Below are 20,591 nucleotides of genomic sequence, written 5' to 3'. Positions count from 1 at the left end.
CTGTGTAGTTCACCTTTTATAATACCATTTATCTTTGGCTGAGTGTGATTGATTAAAAGCATGCAAGCAGCATAACTGTCATGTTGTGAGAAAAATGAAGAGGTGCTGTGAAGGCACTGTGGATAAGTGAACAGAAAGGGGTGGCTGTTTTATTTCTGGCAGAAGGTTAAACGAGGAGAGCTAATTTGTCCATGTATGCTTTATGCAGGTGGGAGGTTAAAAAGTGAGGTGCAGGCTGTTAGTATTGATGTGAAAAACAGAACTCAACCTTCTATAAAGGATTTATGCATAGCTTACAGTGCTTTCCAAGCAGACATTAATTACATTACTAATCTGCCTCATGAGTTCTGTTTGTGCCCGTGTATGGTTTGAGTGATTTCTTGATTAACAAGCTCTTAGAAACAATGCTTTTTGAGCAATCTTTCTGGATAAAAGAAGGATGAGGGAAGTTCAGATCCTTACCTCCCTCAGATGAAAAGGTGGAGATAGGAGATACCACCATAGGCATAGCCCTTTTTCAGGAAAACCCCAGAACCCAGGACCCAGGCCTCCATCATTGAAGCTCACAGGACCTGTGTCACGTACAGAGTATTTGTATCACTCTCTTTTACCATGGGACAGAGTGAAGAACCTCATCTAGGGGACGTTCCACCACTACATCGTGGAAAATAGAAAAAATCTGCACGTTTCAAGAATGTTGACATAATTTCCTGAAGTTCTTTAGTATTATTGTTTAAATATAGTTGTTCTTTTTTTTTTTTTTTTTTTAAATACAGTTCTATTTAGAATCCTTACTTTATATAGGTTATTTTAAAAAGTCACTGGTTTATTCAGTTGAATTATAAAAAATTTATGAGTTGCATGACAATTATTATTTATGAGTTTATTTATTATAATTTATGAGTTTACCTACAATTATTATTTATAGGTTGAAAAACTAATATGTATAGATTTAAATAAGAATTTCTCTTAAAAAATTATTAGGGTTATGCCGACCTAGAAGACTCTTTGGGTAACTGCATTCTCCTTCTGAGCCAAGCGGGTTCTGAGGCAGGAGAAGGCATCCTTCCTTGTACTACCCGGCTAAAGTCTGTCCTGCGACTCTTGCTGGTGAAAAAGCTATCGTGAGTACAGTGTGATGTTTTGAATATAAAAGATAAATGGAAACCTTCTAAGGAAGTGTGGTAATTTTATCAATCTGAAGGAGCATCAGACTAAAGGATGTAATGGAAGATTATTCTGTGTTGTTGATGGAAGAAACTAATATGTGAAATCAAGCAGATGCAAGGTGTTCTTGATGTTTTCTTGAAATATTTCATCCATTTTGTAGCCTACTCATCCCTTGCCAGATGAGTCTGTGTTGAAGTTCTGCCACTCAGTGCTGTTCACTAGTGCTATAGGCAAGTTGGAGAACCATGGAGATTAGTAAGTTGGAAAACTATAGTGTATTCTCATCTTTTCTTTAGAAATTATTAGTTCTTGAAATGATCCTTTTCTAAACATCTGTTCTGAAAATTAAGTTTTCCAAAAAGTATTTGGAAAGCCTTGCTAAGCTTGTATGAGATAACTCATAGAGTGGTGAATTATTTTCACCTCAGTTTGTGAGAAACTAAAATGGTCTTTTCCTTGACTGTTGTTAGAGTAGATATTTTGAAGTAAAAGAAAAGAAAGAGCAATTTGCAATTTCCTTCTTTCTCTGTCAGTGCAACATGAATCTTCTCTATTGCTCTCTTCAGGCAACAGTGGTTAGATTTTCCTTAATTGAGAAGAGAAACAAGTTTAGAGTCAACATGGACAAGCAGTGATGAAGAAGAGTCAATTGAAAAGGCTGGCAGGATAAGCAGACATTCTTTTGACAAATGGCTAATTTTTTTCTCCAAACCTTACATTAGGATAATATAGCAGTTTATTTGGAAATAGATGATTAGACTGAAAATAAGAAAGTAGGTAGAAATAAACTAAAGCATTAAGGAGATGGAAGGAGGAAAATCAATGGAAGAGATTCTAAAAAATATCTGTAAGGTATGCAGAGTAGAGTTATAGAAAAATTAGGGCAGATGGAACTTGCCTCCACACGTTTCATAGTTCCTGAGCAGGGTGTTTATCACGTACTAGTGTAAAATTATCACTTATTCTAATCTCCAAGTTCAGCAATTTAACACAATGGAAGTTTATTTCTTGTTCACTTGAGGGGACCCAAGGTCCCTAGGTCAACAAAGATACTCTTAACAGGCAGGATGTCCCCAGGAGCTTAGGACAAGGCCAGGACTTTCTGGATAAAATAATTCTGTGTTATAAAGAACTTAAAATAATTTGAATTACACATTCATTTTCCTTATTTGATTAATTCTGTCCCATCCCATTAATTCTCTAAATTCCATGTAGGCAGGAACCCTATTATTGGCCAATCTTTGTATCTTCAGAAATTGAGTACTTTATACATAAAAATACTCAAAAAAGTAGTGAGAAAATTGGATACATTATTGGGACAAGTGAATTTTGCTACCCTGTGCTAAACCTAAAAATATACCAAATTTATGTCAGAAAAGAAGATGCACGAAGATATGCTTTACATGTTTCTATTTCTACCCTTCTTTTCTAGGGGTTGAAACTACCCATAAATTTAGAATCCCAGATGTTTATATAGGTATTATTGGTGTAGAAAAAAGGAACAAGTACATGTCTACACCTGTGCCCTGCCAGCTGGGTCTTCTGTGTTACCCAGGCTTGTCTCAGATTCCTGGCTTAAGTAATCATGTGTCACTCTGCCTCCTGAGTCGTAGGATTACGATTTTGCACCATAGCAAACATCCAGTTTAGATGTTCTAGCCTTGCTAAGCTTGTATGAGGTAACTCAGCAAATTTGAGAGAGAGAAAGTTACCATCTTAGAGTAAGTGTTAGTCTTCTAGAGATGAAATCTGTTAATAATAGTGTAGTAAATACCTTATATTAGTTTCAGAAAGTGTTTGAATGTTTCCATTTGCCCACAAGGTGTGGTCAAATGTGGGAATGTCAACACTGACTTGGGCCCTGCCCTTCCAGAATTTGGCCTATAATTGGAAAGATAGATCTTATTAACAATTATACTTTATTATTGGTTTTAATAAAGTGAGATAAATGTTAACAATTTAGGTGACTTCAGGGTGACAGGTCCACAAACAGCAAGGTAACTTTTCTAGTCTGTTGGAGAGAGGTCATGTTGTAGCTATGGTCTTGTGGGTAGTACTTAAAATCTGGTGGCTTGTACTATTACTTAAAATTGCTGTATTTCCTGGTAGTTGGAGAGAACCTACCAGAGGAGTGACAGATGACATGTTTATTCCAGTTTCTCCTACTAATGACCTTTGTCCATTGGATGGTTTTCTGTTTTTCAGTGCATTGTCTAGTGGCATGTAATGTTTAATTTTTTCTTAAAAAACTTTCATCTCCCCATTTAACTGACTTTTAATTCTGTTCTATTTTATATAAAGAATTATAAAAGAAATTTTTGTATTTGAAAGGAGTCTGTTTGACCCAAATATAAGAACATTTTCAAACATTGTAATAATGTTATACTTTAGTTATTAGCTTAATTACTCTCCTAGAGTTTTAGATTTATTATTTGGAATTATTTATTTAAATTTATTATTTGGGATCTGGTCATGAATCCCTGATATGTTTTGAGATTGAGATAGATCACTAGATTTGAAATCAGAAGTTAAAAATTTAATTTTCAGATTGTCTTTAAGTTGACTGTACTATGTAGTCTCAGTTAGTCTATCAAATTGGTAATTCCTGATTTTGGATGTTTATTTTTAATTGAATAAATAATTTTAGTCATATGTGAAAGACTTTAATAGAAAAAGGAAAATATTTTTGGTAAGGCAGTATTAATAAGTATGACTAATTTGCTTTGTTGACATACAATAATTCTTGGGAATTATAGGCCTTTTCTATAGATACTTAAATATTACAAAGTATTGACTTAAGTGCTTCCTGTTTTTAGGGTCCGTTCACTAGCTTTGAAGCTTTTAGCATTTTATCTTGCCAATGAAGAAGGGGCCGATACAAAACGCCCCATAATAGATGCCAGAATTCTTTCCAGAGTTACTAATCTATTTATTGTGAAGAAACCTATTGAACTCAAACTGGATGACAGAAAAGAATTGCTTATTAAGGTAACTGTGACTTTTTTAGTTTGTACTCTGTGGTTCTTTGACACATTTGTACATCACATATTTTTATGACATTCTTTAGGTTATATGTGCTGGGGGGAGGATGGTGGTGATTCAGGGCTGGGTTCTTCTCACTTCTAGCTATATTTGTTAATTGAACAAGTATGTCCTGCGTGTGTATTGTATGCCAGCATTTGTGTCCCTTTTAATTTAGTGTATATATTAGATATGCAAATTGTTTTGAATAGTGTCTTAAATATAACATAAGGCAAATATAGTACAAAGAAATTTTGTGAGGATTTAAAAATAAATATAACTGACATAAAAACTATTGAAAATTCTTCCTATATTGCAATTGCCTATAATAGCAAAAAAGGGAGAAGTTCTTTTGACAAAAAGTTTCACCTCTTCATCTCAACAAAAAAACATAATATAGAATGCAGAGGCAGTTTCTCTTAAATATTATGATGTTTCTGAGATTGTTGTTGTTGTTAATCTTTTTTCCTAAATCTTAAATAGCTTCACAAGTTTAGCATCCATTTCCCTGTCTTTAATCAGGAATGCTGTACATCATGTGGGACACATAGTAAAGTCTGAAGAAAGTTGACCATTATCTCCATTAATACATTCCTGTGTTTTGTAGTTTCTCATTTCACTTCAAGTTTGCAACCTGTCAGTTTTTATTTAAGTTTAGATAAGTTCACCAGTGCCAGTACGATTTTTTTTTTGTTGTTGTTGTTGTTTTGTTTGTTTATTTTTAAGAGGAAACACATTAGTTGTTTCCTAATCTAAATGTTAAGGGCCAGATGACAGTCCTGGCAGAAAGACTGGAGAGTCTTCCTCTGGCCACATGTAAGGTCCAGTTGGGGAACTGCTTTGTACTAAACCACTGATAGTCACTGTTTATCTTGTGTGTAGTTTGTTGGAAGGTGGGGAGGGAAAATTTTGTCTTTTGTGAGTCCTTAGGCTAGATGATAGCATTAGGTGGGAGAAAGGAGGTTGTCTTTATTGTGTTTGTGTTGCTGGGTTTGATATTTCAGACTCTGTGCTGCCATGACATGAGCTAGTATCAGGCTCTGTCACTTCCTTGGACTTGTCTATTTCAGGGTCTTTCAGAAGGTAGGAAGGTAAAAGGCCAGGGCATTTCCAGCTGGTGGCTTTGGGAGCAGGAGGGAGGTACTGAGTCATAAGTCCAGAAGGCCTTTTGCATGATGTTAGGCTGGTGTGACTTGTAGAGAAGTTAGGAAGCATGGGTGTCTCCCGTCACGTTCTCAAGGTGTCTAATGATTGAATGGGTTATGAATAACTTCCTGGCAAAATATGTTAAGAGAGGCTATTTGACATGATGGCTCTTTGTTTTATACCCAAAGTTCTTCCCCAACCTACTACACTACTGTTGCAAATTTACATGTAAATTCATCAGTTACTTACTTAAGTTGACTTTTCCAGATTTTGGTCTTATAGCATAAACTGTAAAATTTTATAAAGAGAATTTGAAGCAGGTAAAAATGTAACTTATTTATTTTTTTTTGGTTTGTAGTTGGACACTGTTGAAAAAGTACATGAAATTTTCACCTCAGATGATGTTGATCTTGTTTTGAGAAAGTCAGCTGCAGAACAGTTAGCTGTGATTTTGCAAGGTAATATCTGTGCTGCTTCTGATAGATTTGAGATTGCTGTGTGTAGTACGGTCAGGTCTTGGCACAGTACAATTTGTGGGTCTCATCTAGCCTGTGGCCTGTTTTTGTTTGTTGAGTGTTTCTTGTCTTCAAGTTAAGAATGGTTAATCTTTAGAGTTGTTAGATAAACAGAAACCAAGACCAAAGACCATAGGTGGCCTGCAAAGCCTAACATATTTACTGTTTCTTTACAGTTATACTGTGTGCGTGTTCAAATATGTAAAAACAAATCCCACCACTATGTATAACCTTAATGAACTAATACAAAGTATATATCCATAAGACATATATATAGATCATAATTTGATCCACAATACGTCATTTGGTAGAATTATCATATTCTAAAATATTGATAGAATTTTCACAGAAAGTTTTGTTCCTTTTCTTTTTTAAAAATTTATTTTTATTTTATTTTTTTAGTTGTCAATGAATCTTTATTTGTTTATATGTGGTGCTGCGAATTGAACCCAGTACCTCACACATGCTAGGCAGGCAGGCGATCTACCACTGAGCTATAACCCCTTCCCTTGTGTTCCTTTCTTAAGTTATGCAATACATGTTGTTTTCAGTTTGTACAATTTACTCAGAGAAATTAATCAAACAGTGTTTTTATAGATAGGTAAAATAGAAATAATGCACGGTACCTGTTATTTTTTTAAAGGGTTTATTTAAAAAAAAATAAATAACCAGTAATGCTGGGCCTAGTGGTACATGCCTATAATCCCAGTGGCTTGTGAGGCAGAGGCAGGAGGATGGCAAGTTCAAAGCCAGCCTCAGCAACTTAGTGATTCTCTAAGTACTTAGTGAGACACTGTCTCAAAACAAAAAATAAAAAGGGTTGGGGATGTGGCTGAATGTTTTAGTGACCCTGGGTTCAACCCTGGTACCAAGAAAACAAAAACAAAACAAAACAAAAACTGGGGATAATGGGATTTTTTTTTTTTTCCTTAATAAGCAGTTAAAGGTAGTTATAGCTACCAATTCAGTATCAATATATGTGTGTTTGTGTTTTTCTCAATGAGAATATAGAAGAAAATTTGTCTGTTAGTTGTTGACTTCCAGCTAATTTTAAATAACTAGAGTTTCTGGTTCTAATAACATATGTGCATGTGTATAAAATCTTTATGACTTCTTATTACAAATGTAATATATGAATATTCATATTTATGAGTTCATATTCTTTAGAAATATATTCAGTATATTAAAATTTCTTTATATTTGCTATTAATAATTTGAAGATAAGATTTTTTTATTGAAAAATGTTCTTGTTAGAACTCATGTTTGCACATTAGCTTGTGGAGAATTCTAAATATTTTGAGTTGATGAAGTTGGAAAAGAGAACAAAGATTAGTGAAACAATATAAAGAAGATAATTTACCATGAATAAGTAAGAGATTCATTTTTACACTTAAAATTATAGTACTTAAGAGTCTGTACTAGTTCATGTGAGTATTTATTTTAAATTTGTTTTTAGGTTATAAAAGTAAGTTATACTTGTAATTTAAGTGGTTTCACATTGTACAGACATATATAAAGTAAAAAAAGTTTTTATCCTCCAATTTCAACACAAGGTGTAACTATTTTTAATAGTCTGAAAATTGTGGATACCAGTTCAAAATGTTACTAAAACTACAAAAATTTTTATTTAAATTTTAATAACTTTTTTTAAACCTATAGATATTAAAATGCATGCTGCGGTGAAAAAGTTATGCCTAATTGACAAGATAATTGAGTATTTAAATGAATGTGTGGGTCAAGATGGCAAGGTAAGACTAATGTTTAATGTTTAGATGTATCTTGGTGGTGATATTAATCAGTTCTGAAACTGAATTTAGCTGAATTTGGATGGGTACTTAGATTTTAATTTCTAAGTAATACTCACTATCTCACTTATGTTTTGTTTTTAAATTTCTAAAAATGGGGTCTCTGTAAAGGAAACCTAATCTTAAAATTCCTTTAAGAATATTGACCAAATTATATTGTTATATTGTGTGCATGTACAAATATGTGACAACAAATACCACAACTATGTACAACTATAATGCACTAATACAAAATACATATCCATAAGACATGTATGTAGAAGTATGGCCGTAAGATATGTAAGTAGATGTTATGTATAAGCTTATTTCAGCAGAAAGTAATTACTAATATTTATTTTCATTGTAGTTTCACATGATTATGATGACAAACCATAAAGTTTAGAAAAAGATATGATATATTTATCTCACTTTAGGTGTGGTGAAGGTAAAATAATGCTGTGTTTTCCCTCTGGACAGGTTGTAGAATGTTTGGTTCAGCCCTGCCTCACACTCCTCAGGAAAGTTTTATGTGCGGATCCAGTGATGCGTGTTTCCCTGTCACAGCAGTCTTCTCTCTTGACCCTGTTATTCAGAGGTGAATAACATAAATGCTGCTAATAATTGAGACCAGCCTTAAGCTCTTTTTATTCTTTTAACTGTAGGTAACATTTACTTCCCATTTTACTAATGGAACAACAGCATTTCTTAGTATGCTACTAAAAATCTGCTCACAGTGGAAAGCACTTGCTGCTTTTGTGGGAGTTTCCCTGTGGTCCTGTAACTGGGTGGACCTTAGAGCTGAAGAGATGCTGATGCCTCTGCCTGCTCTTTGTGACTTTATGTAGACAAGCCCTTTGGTGCTCAGGTGGGACACTCTGGTCTATACAGGAGTAAAGCTGCAGCTGCTGCCAATACTGTGTGTCCCCCTACCCCCGCCAGTATCTGTTTCCTTTTTTCTTGTTTTGCTGTACTGTCAGATCCTGGAACCTTTCTTGTGGGATCCAGTGATGTCATTGGATTAGCATTGAGGCTATAGATCCAGACTGTGAGGGGTGGAAACTAGACCATCCTGAGAAACTCTAAGAATTTATTCTATTGAAAGTTTTAACTGTGAGTTTTAGAGAAAAGTCTATTTAAGTTTAATAATGTGTTTGGATAGAAAAATCTTATCTAGTTGTGTCTTTTCTCTTCTGACTGTTCTTAAGATACCTTGTTAATATTCTATACTATTTTGTTTCCCCAAAAGGTAAATCATTATTTTTATGTATTCTATAAGAGGCTTTTTGGTCAAATATCTCATGTAGAGAAAAATGAGATTTATGTTCAAAATATGTTATTAGAATATAGTCATTGCATTATAGTGTTATTTTTCCCTGATGATTTCTGCTGCTCAAATGAATTGGATATAGTTTATTTAAGTAGTATTTGGCAAAGGTCCAAACTAAATAAACAGACATATTATGTTTAGGTTTATAAAATTTTCAATAGAATGCAAAACTTTTGTAAGTTTAAATAGTCTAATCATTTGAAAGAGGAGCAATTGTGAATTTCTAGTTTTCCTTAATTGTGTTAATAACTGTGTTCCTTTTAACCTTATGCAATTGAATTTAGCCCTTAGTTTGCCTTTCATTTATAATTTTTGCTTGCATTATGTAGCCATTGAATTTACCAGTACCTGTTAGATTCAAAAGCACTGTCCATGGTAATATAATCTGTAACTCTTAGTATTTAAAATTTTCTCTATATCATCACTGTTTATGAAATATACTTCAATGAATCTGAGCATGAATTATAATGTCTCTCATTCAGGACAAAATTAATTTTTAAAATTTTTTTTTATTAGTTATTGATGGAACTTTATGAATTTATTTGTTTATATATGGTGCTGAGAATTGAACCCAGTACCTCACACATGCTAGGCAAGCACTCTACCACTGAGCCACCACCCCAGCCCCCAAATTAAGTTTTTAAAAAAATATTTTTTTTTATTTTTTAGTTTTAGGTGGACACAATATCTTCATTTTATATTTATGTGGTGCTGGGGATCGAACCTAGGGCCCCATGTGTGCTAGGCGAGCACTCTACCACTGAGCCACAACCCCAGCCCCTAAAATTAATCTTTTAACCAATTGCCCAACCAGAAAAACCCAACCTTCAGCAAACATTTATTGAGTACATATTATGTGCTAGGTATGGTGGTTGGCCCTTGGATTATGTGGATAAGCATGGCAAATGGATCCTCAGGGAGCACATAATACTATCAGAGATTTTGGTAAATAAACAAAAAACACAGTATAAAAATACCTGTAATGGGTTTCTTGGCACCAGAAGAAATTCTGGGTAGATTAGGTGGTGGAAAAACATCAGATAATGCTTCCAGGTAATGTGACATCTAAGCTGGAATTTCTGAATTTAAATAGGAGTTCAGATAGAGGTGATTGACTTCCAAATAGAGGGAGACCTGATTTTATGTGAGAAATATTGGTATATTTGATGTGGTTGGTGAGGGACAGCCGAGTTTGGAGAGCTCTGGAGAGTGGTGGGATGACACAAGGAGATCATTTCATACAGGGACTATCGGTCTTATTAAGGGCAGTGAGAAGCCATTGAAGATTGTAAACAGGGGAATATGTACTTTAGAAAGATTGTTCTGTTGGTAACATGGAAAACAGATTGAAGGGGTATAATAGTTAAGTAAGCTCTTAGACACCATGCTTTGAATTACAAATTGTCATGACAGAAGCCAATGCTATATCTTAGGAATAGACATCATCTATTGCACCATCATACAGTGTAGAAATTGAGGACTGGAGAGATTAGCAGTTCGGACAGGGTCATAACCAGATACATGGTAGAGGCAGAATAACTCAGCCTTCTGATCCCTATTTGTATTTTAAGTTATGACACACTCACCTATTTTCATTATAAAGTATCATATAATGCACATAAAAATTAAAGTTCTGAAAATTTTCATTTTCTCCTTTTATTAGCACCAAAGAAGAATATTCTAATAATTGTTTGCCAAGTGTATCTGTAATGAACTTTTCTATATTCACATGTTGTACTTTCCAAACTGTATACTTCATATTGTATTGCTTCCTTTTAACTAAAAATATATCTTCAATATCTTTTCATATTATCACATATAAATCTACTTTCTTAAAAGTGAAAACCTGCAAAGCAGCTGTGTGGTGCTTCAGTTTGCTCTTTAATGGAAACTTGTTGCAGACTTCTCAACATGACAGTACCATTTGCATGATCATCTTTGCACATATATTGTGACTTATGTTATAACCCTGGGTAAATTTGTCTCCAAATTGTTCTCATCAGTGGTGCTGAAAAGGCTTCTTTCTAACTCTGCCACCCCTGAATGTCTCATTTAAAATTTTTCTTTATTTTCATAGATGAAAATAATATCTCATTATTATGTGTCTACTTATTTTAGAGCAGTTCATTGTTTTTTCATATATTGTATATTCAAATTTCTTATTTTTTGAATTGTCTATTTTTCAGGTGTATTTGATTCCTTTTAAGTGACTTGGGGTTTCTTTTTATAACAACAGATATAACCCTTATGCTTGTTTTTAGTTTTCTTCCACTCTTTTTGTCATTTCTGACATATTGTTTATACCAGAGATCAGCTTAAATATGTTGTGGAAATACATATAAAACTTTTTTGTTAGGGCAGTTGGGATTTTCATCATGCTATGAATAGGAGCTTTTCTAATTCCAGAATGGCCAAGTTGCTAATAAATGAGGTCTAAGTTAATTTCTAATCCTGAAATATAGTATTAGCTCTGTCATGACATAAAATTTGAAATTCAAAGAATGATGTCTCAGAGGTTACTTAACTATTATACTTCAAATTATTTTCTACTCCTGTATTTTCTCCTAATATATTTAAAATGTTGTTTTTTTTTTTTTTTTAAAAAAACTCTTTATCTAGAATTAATTTTGGTATATAGTATTTGCTACAGATCTAAATCTGTTCATTACCCATATCATGGGCAATTTATTCCAGCAATTTCTTATGTATTTGGAAATATTATAACTTATTTTATCTCCACTGAGAAAATGTTTACACAAATTAAATTCTTACATGAGTCCTCATTCTTTTCCTTGTAGATTATTATAATTTTTATTATGCCAGTTATGTGATGTTTTTTTTCTTGACGTTAGAAAAATATCTTCTTTAAAGCTAATTTCTAAAAAAACCAAAAAACAACAACAACCCCCACCCCCCCCCAAAAAAAAAAAAAAAAACCCAAAAGAATTTCTTGTTTCTGCTTCCCTGATTTTGCAAGTTCTATAGTATGTTATTACTTACTGGTGTAACACCATTCCTGTTTGCTTAGAGTACCTTAGATTTCAGGCACTGAGTTATTGTAGCATTGCAAACATTATCAGAAGCTGAGGTTTACCTGTGCTAAAGGATTTCATCAGGCCATTTATCTAGACAGGAAGTGGTCCTGCACTTAGCATGTGTGTGGTAGTTCAGACCATCTCCCTATCCATCATCTGGCCACAGTAAACAGGAAACAAAACCAGAACAACAACATAGCTTTAAACACAGGGTTTTAAAGTTGACTCCAGGTTCTAGGGTTACATGTTTGTAGTAAGGACAACAGTTATACAAAGGATCTTTTAGTGAGAAAATTTTATCTAGAATTAAATGACTTGGCAAAGCTCTCCTAGAAACTGTCAGTTTGTTTCTGTGATTACCTAAAACCAAACAGTATTTAGTGAGTGGGTCTCAGGTGTCACTCCTTGGATAGCAATGCCTGCATTCTCTGGAACTTACTAGAAATTCAAGTGGTAGTCTCCATCTTAAACAGACTGAATTAGAAACTGCTTTATAAGCCCTCCAAGTGATTTTCATACATCTGACAGTTTGAGAGCCAGAGTTTGAGTGATGTCAGTTTTTATTGGTTATTCTGCATTTCTCTTCCCTTCCACTTAAGATATTTTAAATTTGAAGTTCATTTTTTCTGGAAGTAAAAATATAAAATTATGCTCCTTTTATTCTTTAGTTTCCTTGATATTTCATGAAGATTGTACTGTAGTGACTGAAGTCGCAGCATTGTTTTGTCTTCTGTTATTTGATGAAGTATCAAGAATGGAGATGTGGTGAGATACAAGAATTTATATGTTTTTTATTTCTAAGTGTTTAAGATTTTGATGCAGTCTTATGCAACAATGTATGGAAATTTTAAAATTTGAGAATTCCCATGCTGACTGTATGTTCTATGATTGTTGGTTTGACTAAGCAGTTATTAGAAGACTAATTCAGTCAAAAAGTCTCTCTGAAACTTTACTTTTGACTATTACTAAGTACAAAATTTAAAAGTTACTGCAATGATTTTTGTCATGAATTTATTTTTAGTACATACCTTCAACTTTGTTGATTTTTCTTTAATATTTTATTATTTTAAAAATATGAGAAAATATTTAATATAAAAATGATTAATCAGTGGGAAGGAGTACATTGAGTTCATCTGCTAGTGCAACCTCTGCTTTATGTGGCTTATTTATTATTTGAGATTTTTAAAAGATAAAAAAGAAGCATAATTTTCTCTTTAGAAGCAAATCCAGGTAGTAGCAAACATGTAACTGTACCAAATGATAGATCTAGTTCAAATCTTGATTTCATTTTCAGTCAAAGAAGTAAAGCAAGTTATTGTTAGATAAAACTTTAGTATAAGTTGTTTCTTTTTGTTTTTCTTTTATAAATAGGTCTGTTAATCCTTCCAGTAATCCTTCTTTGCCATCAGTCTTCAGTTTGCCTGTTTCAATTTTTAGAAGGTAAAGCATTTATTTCTATGATTTTCTTGCATTACTGCTGAATTACTGTTACATAAAGGGAAAACACTCTAATTTGGCCCAGTTTCCATTTAGCATCTAAATCATCTAACTTGTAGTGCTTTCATATTTCCTTCACACTGGTGCTTGGGAGGTTTCAGTATGTACACATTTCCGGCACCAGTTATTGTGCTTTGTTATTATTCACATTTTCAGAGAAGTTGAAAGAACTATACAGTGCACACCTACATACCATACCCTTCAGCCCTGAGTTATCAGTTGTTAACACGTGGGTCTAGTGGCTTTCTCCCCTCTCTATAGTAGTAATAGACTGCTACTAGCTTCCTCATTACCTTCTACCACCCTCTACCACACCAAATGTAATTCTTCTAAAATTTCTGTTACTGTAGATTATTTTTCTGTTTTTTTTTTTTTTTTTTAATCTTTATATAGTGCATTCTTGGGTTTGGCTTCTCTTGCTGGACTAGAAGGGATTTATCAGTGTCATTGCATGAAGCAGTGATAGGTTCATTTTTCACTGCTATGCAGCATTCTGTATAAGAATTTACAACAATTTTATTTACCATCTTGACATTGGTGGAACACTTGTTTGGTTTCCTATTTTGATCTATTATAAATAAATGACTACTAGGAGCATTCTTAAACACATTATTGTTGTGTTAGAGTATGTTTAGATTTGTAAATACTACCTAACAATTGGTTGTGCTGTTTTACATTCCCATAAGTATTGTAAGAGTACTAGCTGCCCATATCCTCAGTATCCTTGGTATTTGCATCACTAGTCACAGTAGTCATTGGGTTTCACTAAATCAAAAATTCATGTGACTACAATAGTCATTCTTAGAATGAGATTCAACATGTGGGTGCTGAGAGCTGCCCTAACTTAGAATCTCCATATCACAGATATAAAGATATGTTCCATACTAAGTGTTCCACAGGTATAGATTCTAGGTCCTTACAAGGTGAGTCACTCACAAGAGCCATAGTACCCAGTGTTGCTCAGAACTATGACTTCCCCTCCTGCAGTTATATCTTACTCCAGATCTCCTCTTCCAGATAAAGGTTATTTTTACCATCGGGAAAGCAGCTTGGTAAATTGCTGACATTCCAATTCTGTCTGGTTTCCCTGGGGAAAAAAGCAAGAGACTTAGCTCAAGATAAAATTTATCCATAGAGATGAGAAAGAATTTTTATTATTCCTTTACTCATAGTATTGTTGTCATTTAAAAAAGTTGTTCTCTCCTGGTAGATGTGTAGAGCTGTCTCAAGTTGGTCATGATATATTACCCTTGGCTTGTTATTATTTTTTTCTTCTGTAGACTTATTTTACTGTTCATTTTCCAACTTATTAGAAAGTTGATTACTATTACCCTTCTTTTCATTAAAGCTACCAGTGTTCCTAAATATGGCTTTAGATATATTCCACAGATTGATATACTATATTTTATTATCATTCAGTTAAAATATCTTCTAATTTCACTGTGATTTCTTCAACTCTTGGTTTAAAGTTAGTAAAAATTTAGTTTATAACATTTAGTATTTTCTACTAAAATTTTATTGATATCTAGCTTATTTTATTGATATCTAGGTTAATTCTCGTGTCTTCAGAAAATATTTTTTCTATTATTTTAAACTTGTGGAACTTGTCAAATTTTGCTTTATGGCCCAGCATATGGTCTGTTTATTAAATTCTCCATGTTTACTTGAAAATAATAATGTATATGCACCAGTTGGTGGGTGCACTGATCTATGTATAGCAAGTGTTAATTGTGTCGTTCAGAGCTTCTTAATATAAAATCTGCTTTTTTGTAGACTGGTCACATGTCAAATTCTTTCAGTTACTAGAGAAGTACATGAAAAATCTTCTGCAAAGACTTCGTATTTGTCCATTCTTGCTGTCTGTATTTTAAGAGTCTGTAATTAATTATATAATATTTTGATGTTTTCTGATGGGTTGTTTCTATCATGGTAAAGTATATCTCTTTATCTCTGGAGTGCTTCTTCATGTAGAATCTAGTTTATCTGTTGTAGAATTGCTTCACCAGCTTTTATTTGGCTAGTTGTTTGCATGACATATTATTCCATCCTTGTGGTTTTACTATTCTGTGTCCTTAATTATTTTTTTCAAAAGAAGTATATAGTTTTTGTTTAGTCTGATATTTACCTTTTAAATGGACTATTTTATTTTAATGCATTTTACATTTACTGTAATTACTAATGATTTTGGATACAAATGTGTTATCTCGCTGTTTTCTATTTGTCAATGTGTCTTTTTTTCTTTGTTTCTTCTCTCCTGCCTTCTTGGATTGATTTTTAAAATTTGTCCATTTTCAACTGTTAGCTTGTGGTTATGCATTCATTTGTGTATTGTTTTACATATATTATTTCTATATATTCTTTTACATGAATTATTATGTATATTTTATAAACTATAATCTAGAGATTATAGTTTACTTCCTTGAATACAATTTAGTATTTTTACTGTATACCAAAACACAGACATTAGAATAATATTAATTGCTCATTTCCCTTTTTTCCTATTATCAAATATTGAAATTGTACATATAAATTCTCCAAGACATTATTATAATTGCTATATGCAGTACCTACTCATTCATATGTTTGATCTGTTATTCTTCATTCCTTCTTGGGTTTCTTTGCCTCCATCTGAGATTTTCTTCCTTCTATTTTGAAGAACTTATTTTTTGGTTTAATTTAGTGCCATTATATTAACAACAATGATTTCAGTAAGTTTTTTTTTTTTTAATCTAAAAATCATTTTGACAGGTTGTGGTGGCTCATGCCTGTAATCTCAGAGACTCATGAGGCTGAGACAAGAGGATTGCAATTTAGAGGCCGGCCTCCGTAATTTAATGAGACCCTATCTCCAAAAATAAAAGAAAAATCATTTTTTGTCAGTTTTAAAGTACATTTTTACTAGATAGAATTTTGGGTGTTGGTTCTTCGTTGAAAGTTCTATGTCAGTTTTATTATTGCTTTTTTGAAGGAAATTTGTTTTCCGAGACCCTGAATTATTACTTCATCTAGGGCTCCAGCACTTTACGTATTTATTTTTAAAGCAGTTATTTATGTGTGGGTTGTTCTTTGTCTTTTTTTCTTTTTCTGGCTGCTTTTAAGATGTTCTCTTTGTTTTATTGTGATGTGTCTGGGTATAATCTTTTCATATTTATGTTGTTTGATATTCATATGGCTTGTTGAACTGAAATAGTTTGCTCTTTATGTGATTTGAAAATTTTTTAGCTAGTATTTTTGTTTTTCCTTACTTTTGTAGTACTGGATATGTAACCCAAGGCTTGAATTTGTGATCCTCCTGTCTCATCCTGCCGGTGGCTGGGTGGCTGGGATCACAGGAGTGCACCATCATGCCTTGCTAATTAGTATCTTTTGAAAGTAGCTGCTTTGCCCATTCTTTTAATTCTTCATGGAACATAGGTGGCATATATTCAAGATCATGTCACTATGGTAAAAGAAAAACATAAGATAAAATAAATTTAAACAAGATTGAGCAAAGAATGATTCATGAATTGGCAGCACTCAGACCTAGGAAGAGGGCTTGCAGTGAGGGCAGTGAGCTTCCATAGGCTGACACAGAAGTAAGATGAGATACGTGTGATAGGTTCGTTGGCAGTTTCTGATTGGCATAGCATTTGGTTTCCGTTTATTGTTTATGCTGGGCTTTAGTTTGCTGTGTAGGTACCCAAAGAGCCAGAGCCTGCTGGTCTTCCAACAGGAACTATATATGATATCCTTTTCTGTGTTTTCCAGTTTTTCTTTCTTTCACTTTAGCCTGATTATCTTCTCTTAACTATCTTCCAGTATTTTTCTTTTTTTTCAGTACTGGGGGTGAAACATAGGGGTGCTTTATCACTAAGCTTCATTCCTAATCCTCCCACCCTGCCCCTTTGTTTTAATTAATTTATTTTTTAATTTTGAGATAGGATCTCAGTTGCTGAGGCTGAGGGTTTTAACTTGTGATCTTCCTACATCAGCTTCTCCCGAGTTATTGGGATTACAGGCATGTTCCACTATGTCCAGCCTTTCTCTGCATGATTGATTTAGCATTAAATTCACATATTGAGTTTTAAATTTCATTTATAAAATTTCAATTAGGAGCTGGGGCTGGGGCTGTAGCTCTGTGGCAGAGCACTTGCCTAGCATGTGTGAGGCACTGGGTTTAATCCTTAGCACCATATAAAAAAATAAACAAATAAAATAAAGGCATGATGTCCATCTACAACTACAAAAAAAGTTTCAATTACATTTTTTTTTATTCGTTTCTGTCCTCTGATGAAATTCTCTATCATACTATGATTTTATTGAACACATTTAATACAATCATTTTAAAACTTTTGTCTGCAACCCCAATATCTGTGTTGTGTGTGGTCTACAGGACCGTTATGGTAGATTTTTTTTTAATTCATTTTGTATTAGTTAGCTTCATGTTACGGTAACAAATGCCTGAGATAATTAACTTATATTACATCTTCAAACTGTAAATACATTTTGTTCTGTCCCTAGCGAGCCTAACAATTTTTGATCAAACATTGCATATAGCAAATGAAAAATTACAGACTACTCATATTTTCTCTCCCTTCACAGAAGACTTAATTTTTTCTTGTCAGTAGTTACATTATGGGCAGATGAGTTTGATTTAATCAGAGATTGAACTGAGCTGATTCAGGGTTTAGTTTCATTCTTTGTAAAGGCTAGTCTGTTCTGTGGTTTGCTCTCTTTTCTAGAGCATAATCCTTAAGGAATTTTAACTGGTGGGCTAGGATGTTTACCAACTCCCTATTTCTTGGCAAATCCTGAACATGCATTTTAAAATTTCTAGCCCAATTTGGCCTCCAAAAGTTTTAAACTGCTGCTCTCTCTTTGTTCTGTGAGCCTGAGCTTTCTTTGTGATCAGAAAATACTATATGGTGTAAAGTTTTGGAGAATATAAGACTTATTTTCTAGTGGTCTCATTAGAAGTTAATTTGATTGGTACAGGCTTTTCATTCATACCTGGAAGTGGAAATTTCTTCATTAACTTTTTCTAGAAGAGTCTTTCCTACTGTCCTTTTGTCTTCTTTATTAGGTCAACTCTTTTAAGGTGTGTATGCCAGCTTTGTACAGATTATCCTACAATGTGAACTTACATGGTTATTTCCTTAATTACTGGTGATGCTCAGGTTGATGACCTGATGGTAAAAAGTGAAAAATATGTGTTTTTCCTATGAAAATGACACTTTCAGATTTGTAAATATCCTGTAACCTAACAGTCTTACACCATTCCTTTCACATCCTGTGATGATTCTTTCTGTATTCATAATTTTGTTAGGGGTTGTGCAAGGTGATCTAATCCTGTTGTTTCTTACACACGTATTAGATAGCTCCTCCCCTTCCATCCCCTTACTGCAACATCACTATGGATTTTTCACTTTCTATTAAAAAAAAAAAAAAACAGAAAAAAAACCTCTAGCCATTATCTTTATTCTTCTTTTGATGATCAAGTCATTCCTCATTTATCTAGTGCAAGTCCTGTGTCCTTTTGGCATGGCCTCACGAATCCTTCAGTACTTTCCTGCTTTCTAGAATAAAGAGATTCCCCTGGTACACCTTTGATTTCCATGTTTTAGACCAGCATCAGGTATTATTTCTCTAAGGAACTTTGGTGGCTTTTCATGAAAAGTTCCAACTAAAAATATCTTTACTTATTAAATTGTGTAGCCTGACTGGCATATAGAATTATGTCTTAGTATCTTTTATTGGGGTGCATGAAGTGAAAAAGAAACTTGGGCATCTCTTAGAAATCTTACCCAGTTTTTTTTTCTAATATCAGTCATAAATATGTGGTCAGGGATTTGGGATCTATTTTATTAGAAGAAGTATTCTTTAACATTGGCATATACCAAGCATTGCTGTCTATTAAACACTATTAATCTAATTTTAATTTAAGAGAAATTGCTGTTGAGTTTGTTCTTATATCTAAATATATTTTTTTGTTCTCTTGTTGAGTTTATTGGTGATGTAACTATAAAGGGCTAATAAAAAATTGAAATTCAGTCACTTAGGGACCTCCAATCATAGGCAATTCCTTTAGCCTTTTTGAGAAGCTTTATTTTGATCATCTGTAAAGTGGACATTATGGTACCATCCCTGAAACTGAATGACTGAGCGATAAGAAACAGCATTTGGTAGAAGGCAGGCATTTGTGTTCTAGCTGAACACCTTTTTAGATTCAATTCACTGTAGTCATGGGACCTGATTTCAAGGAGTATTAGTTATCTCTACAACACCTCTACTGTAACATAAAATGTGGCTGGTCCTCAAGGAAGCGTTTCATGAAGTATTCTTTGAAGTTTAGAGGAGGAGTGAAGAATAATTGAAAGATCATATAGAGCATGATAAACTTAAGGCAGCAGTTAGGAGAGAGGTCCTCACATTATTGTGGCATGTGAAGCATACAACTAGATCTCGTTTGAACTCATCTTTTCAGTAGTATTTAAGAACTTATAAGTTTGTGGTTATTTTATATATTTTCTTTTAGGTATCATCTGCCAGTTCATGTAATCGGCCACCATGCTGTGAGTCCTTACGCAATAGTTCTGCCATTATCTGATTTTTTGGCCTTGAAGCCTGTATCAGATATGCTGAGAATAGCTTGGAACCTGTCATGGTATCATGGGAGTGATAATCTACTGAAGCAAGTGAACTCCGGAACTGATAATCAAGAGTAAGCTGTCAGATTTAGCAAAAAGCATTCAACAGTTAATTAATTATAACTAAGTAGTTGGATTTTACTTTTTCACTTGATATTATCATCTGATTTTGTTTTTAACTGAAGGTAATTTTTTTACTTTGTTTTAAAAATCATATATGTTTATTTAAAACATCTATCACATGAACATTTAAATTAAAAAACATTGTGTTCTATGCTGTTGAAATATTATATGAAGTTTGTTTAGTTAATAGACAGAAATCATTGAAAAAAGTGCTCTGGAGTAGAATAAAACTCAATAAGTATATGTGGGAATGTTATGACTGTGGAAATTACTTTTGAACATATTAATGTTCTGTCATTCTTAATGAATAAAATTATTTTATATTTCTGTAGGGAAGAAAAAGTTAA

General features: G+C 33.3%; 1 protein-coding gene across 9 annotated transcripts in view; it reads left to right on the top strand.

The window, feature by feature from the left end:
* Positions 1 to 20,591, top strand: part of Rttn (rotatin) — a 163,839-nt gene that overhangs the window by 45,265 nt on the left and 97,983 nt on the right. For 8 of the 9 annotated variants that reach the window (XR_007348943.1, XM_048806632.1, XM_048806633.1 and 5 more), the window contains 8 exons: positions 985 to 1,124; positions 3,987 to 4,158; positions 5,696 to 5,795; positions 7,512 to 7,600; positions 8,114 to 8,231; positions 12,667 to 12,763; positions 13,370 to 13,438; positions 20,010 to 20,195. Coding sequence is in view for 8 of the 9 variants with exons in the window: in XM_048806632.1 (XP_048662589.1) it covers positions 985 to 1,124; positions 3,987 to 4,158; positions 5,696 to 5,795; positions 7,512 to 7,600; positions 8,114 to 8,231; positions 12,667 to 12,763; positions 13,370 to 13,438; positions 20,010 to 20,195 (971 nt within the window). In the remaining variant the exon portion in view is untranslated. Of the gene's footprint in view, positions 1 to 984; positions 1,125 to 3,986; positions 4,159 to 5,695; positions 5,796 to 7,511; positions 7,601 to 8,113; positions 8,232 to 12,666; positions 12,764 to 13,369; positions 13,439 to 20,009; positions 20,196 to 20,591 lie in introns of those variants that run through there. The other variant, XM_048806639.1, reaches the window with a different exon arrangement.

The sequence above is a fragment of the Marmota marmota genome, unplaced genomic scaffold (assembly GCF_001458135.2).
Source record: "Marmota marmota marmota unplaced genomic scaffold, marMar, whole genome shotgun sequence".
In the NCBI taxonomy this organism is placed as follows: Eukaryota; Metazoa; Chordata; class Mammalia; order Rodentia; family Sciuridae; genus Marmota; species Marmota marmota.
The sequence above is the reverse complement of the archived record's forward strand: the minus strand, read 5'-3'. Positions and strand labels throughout refer to the sequence as shown.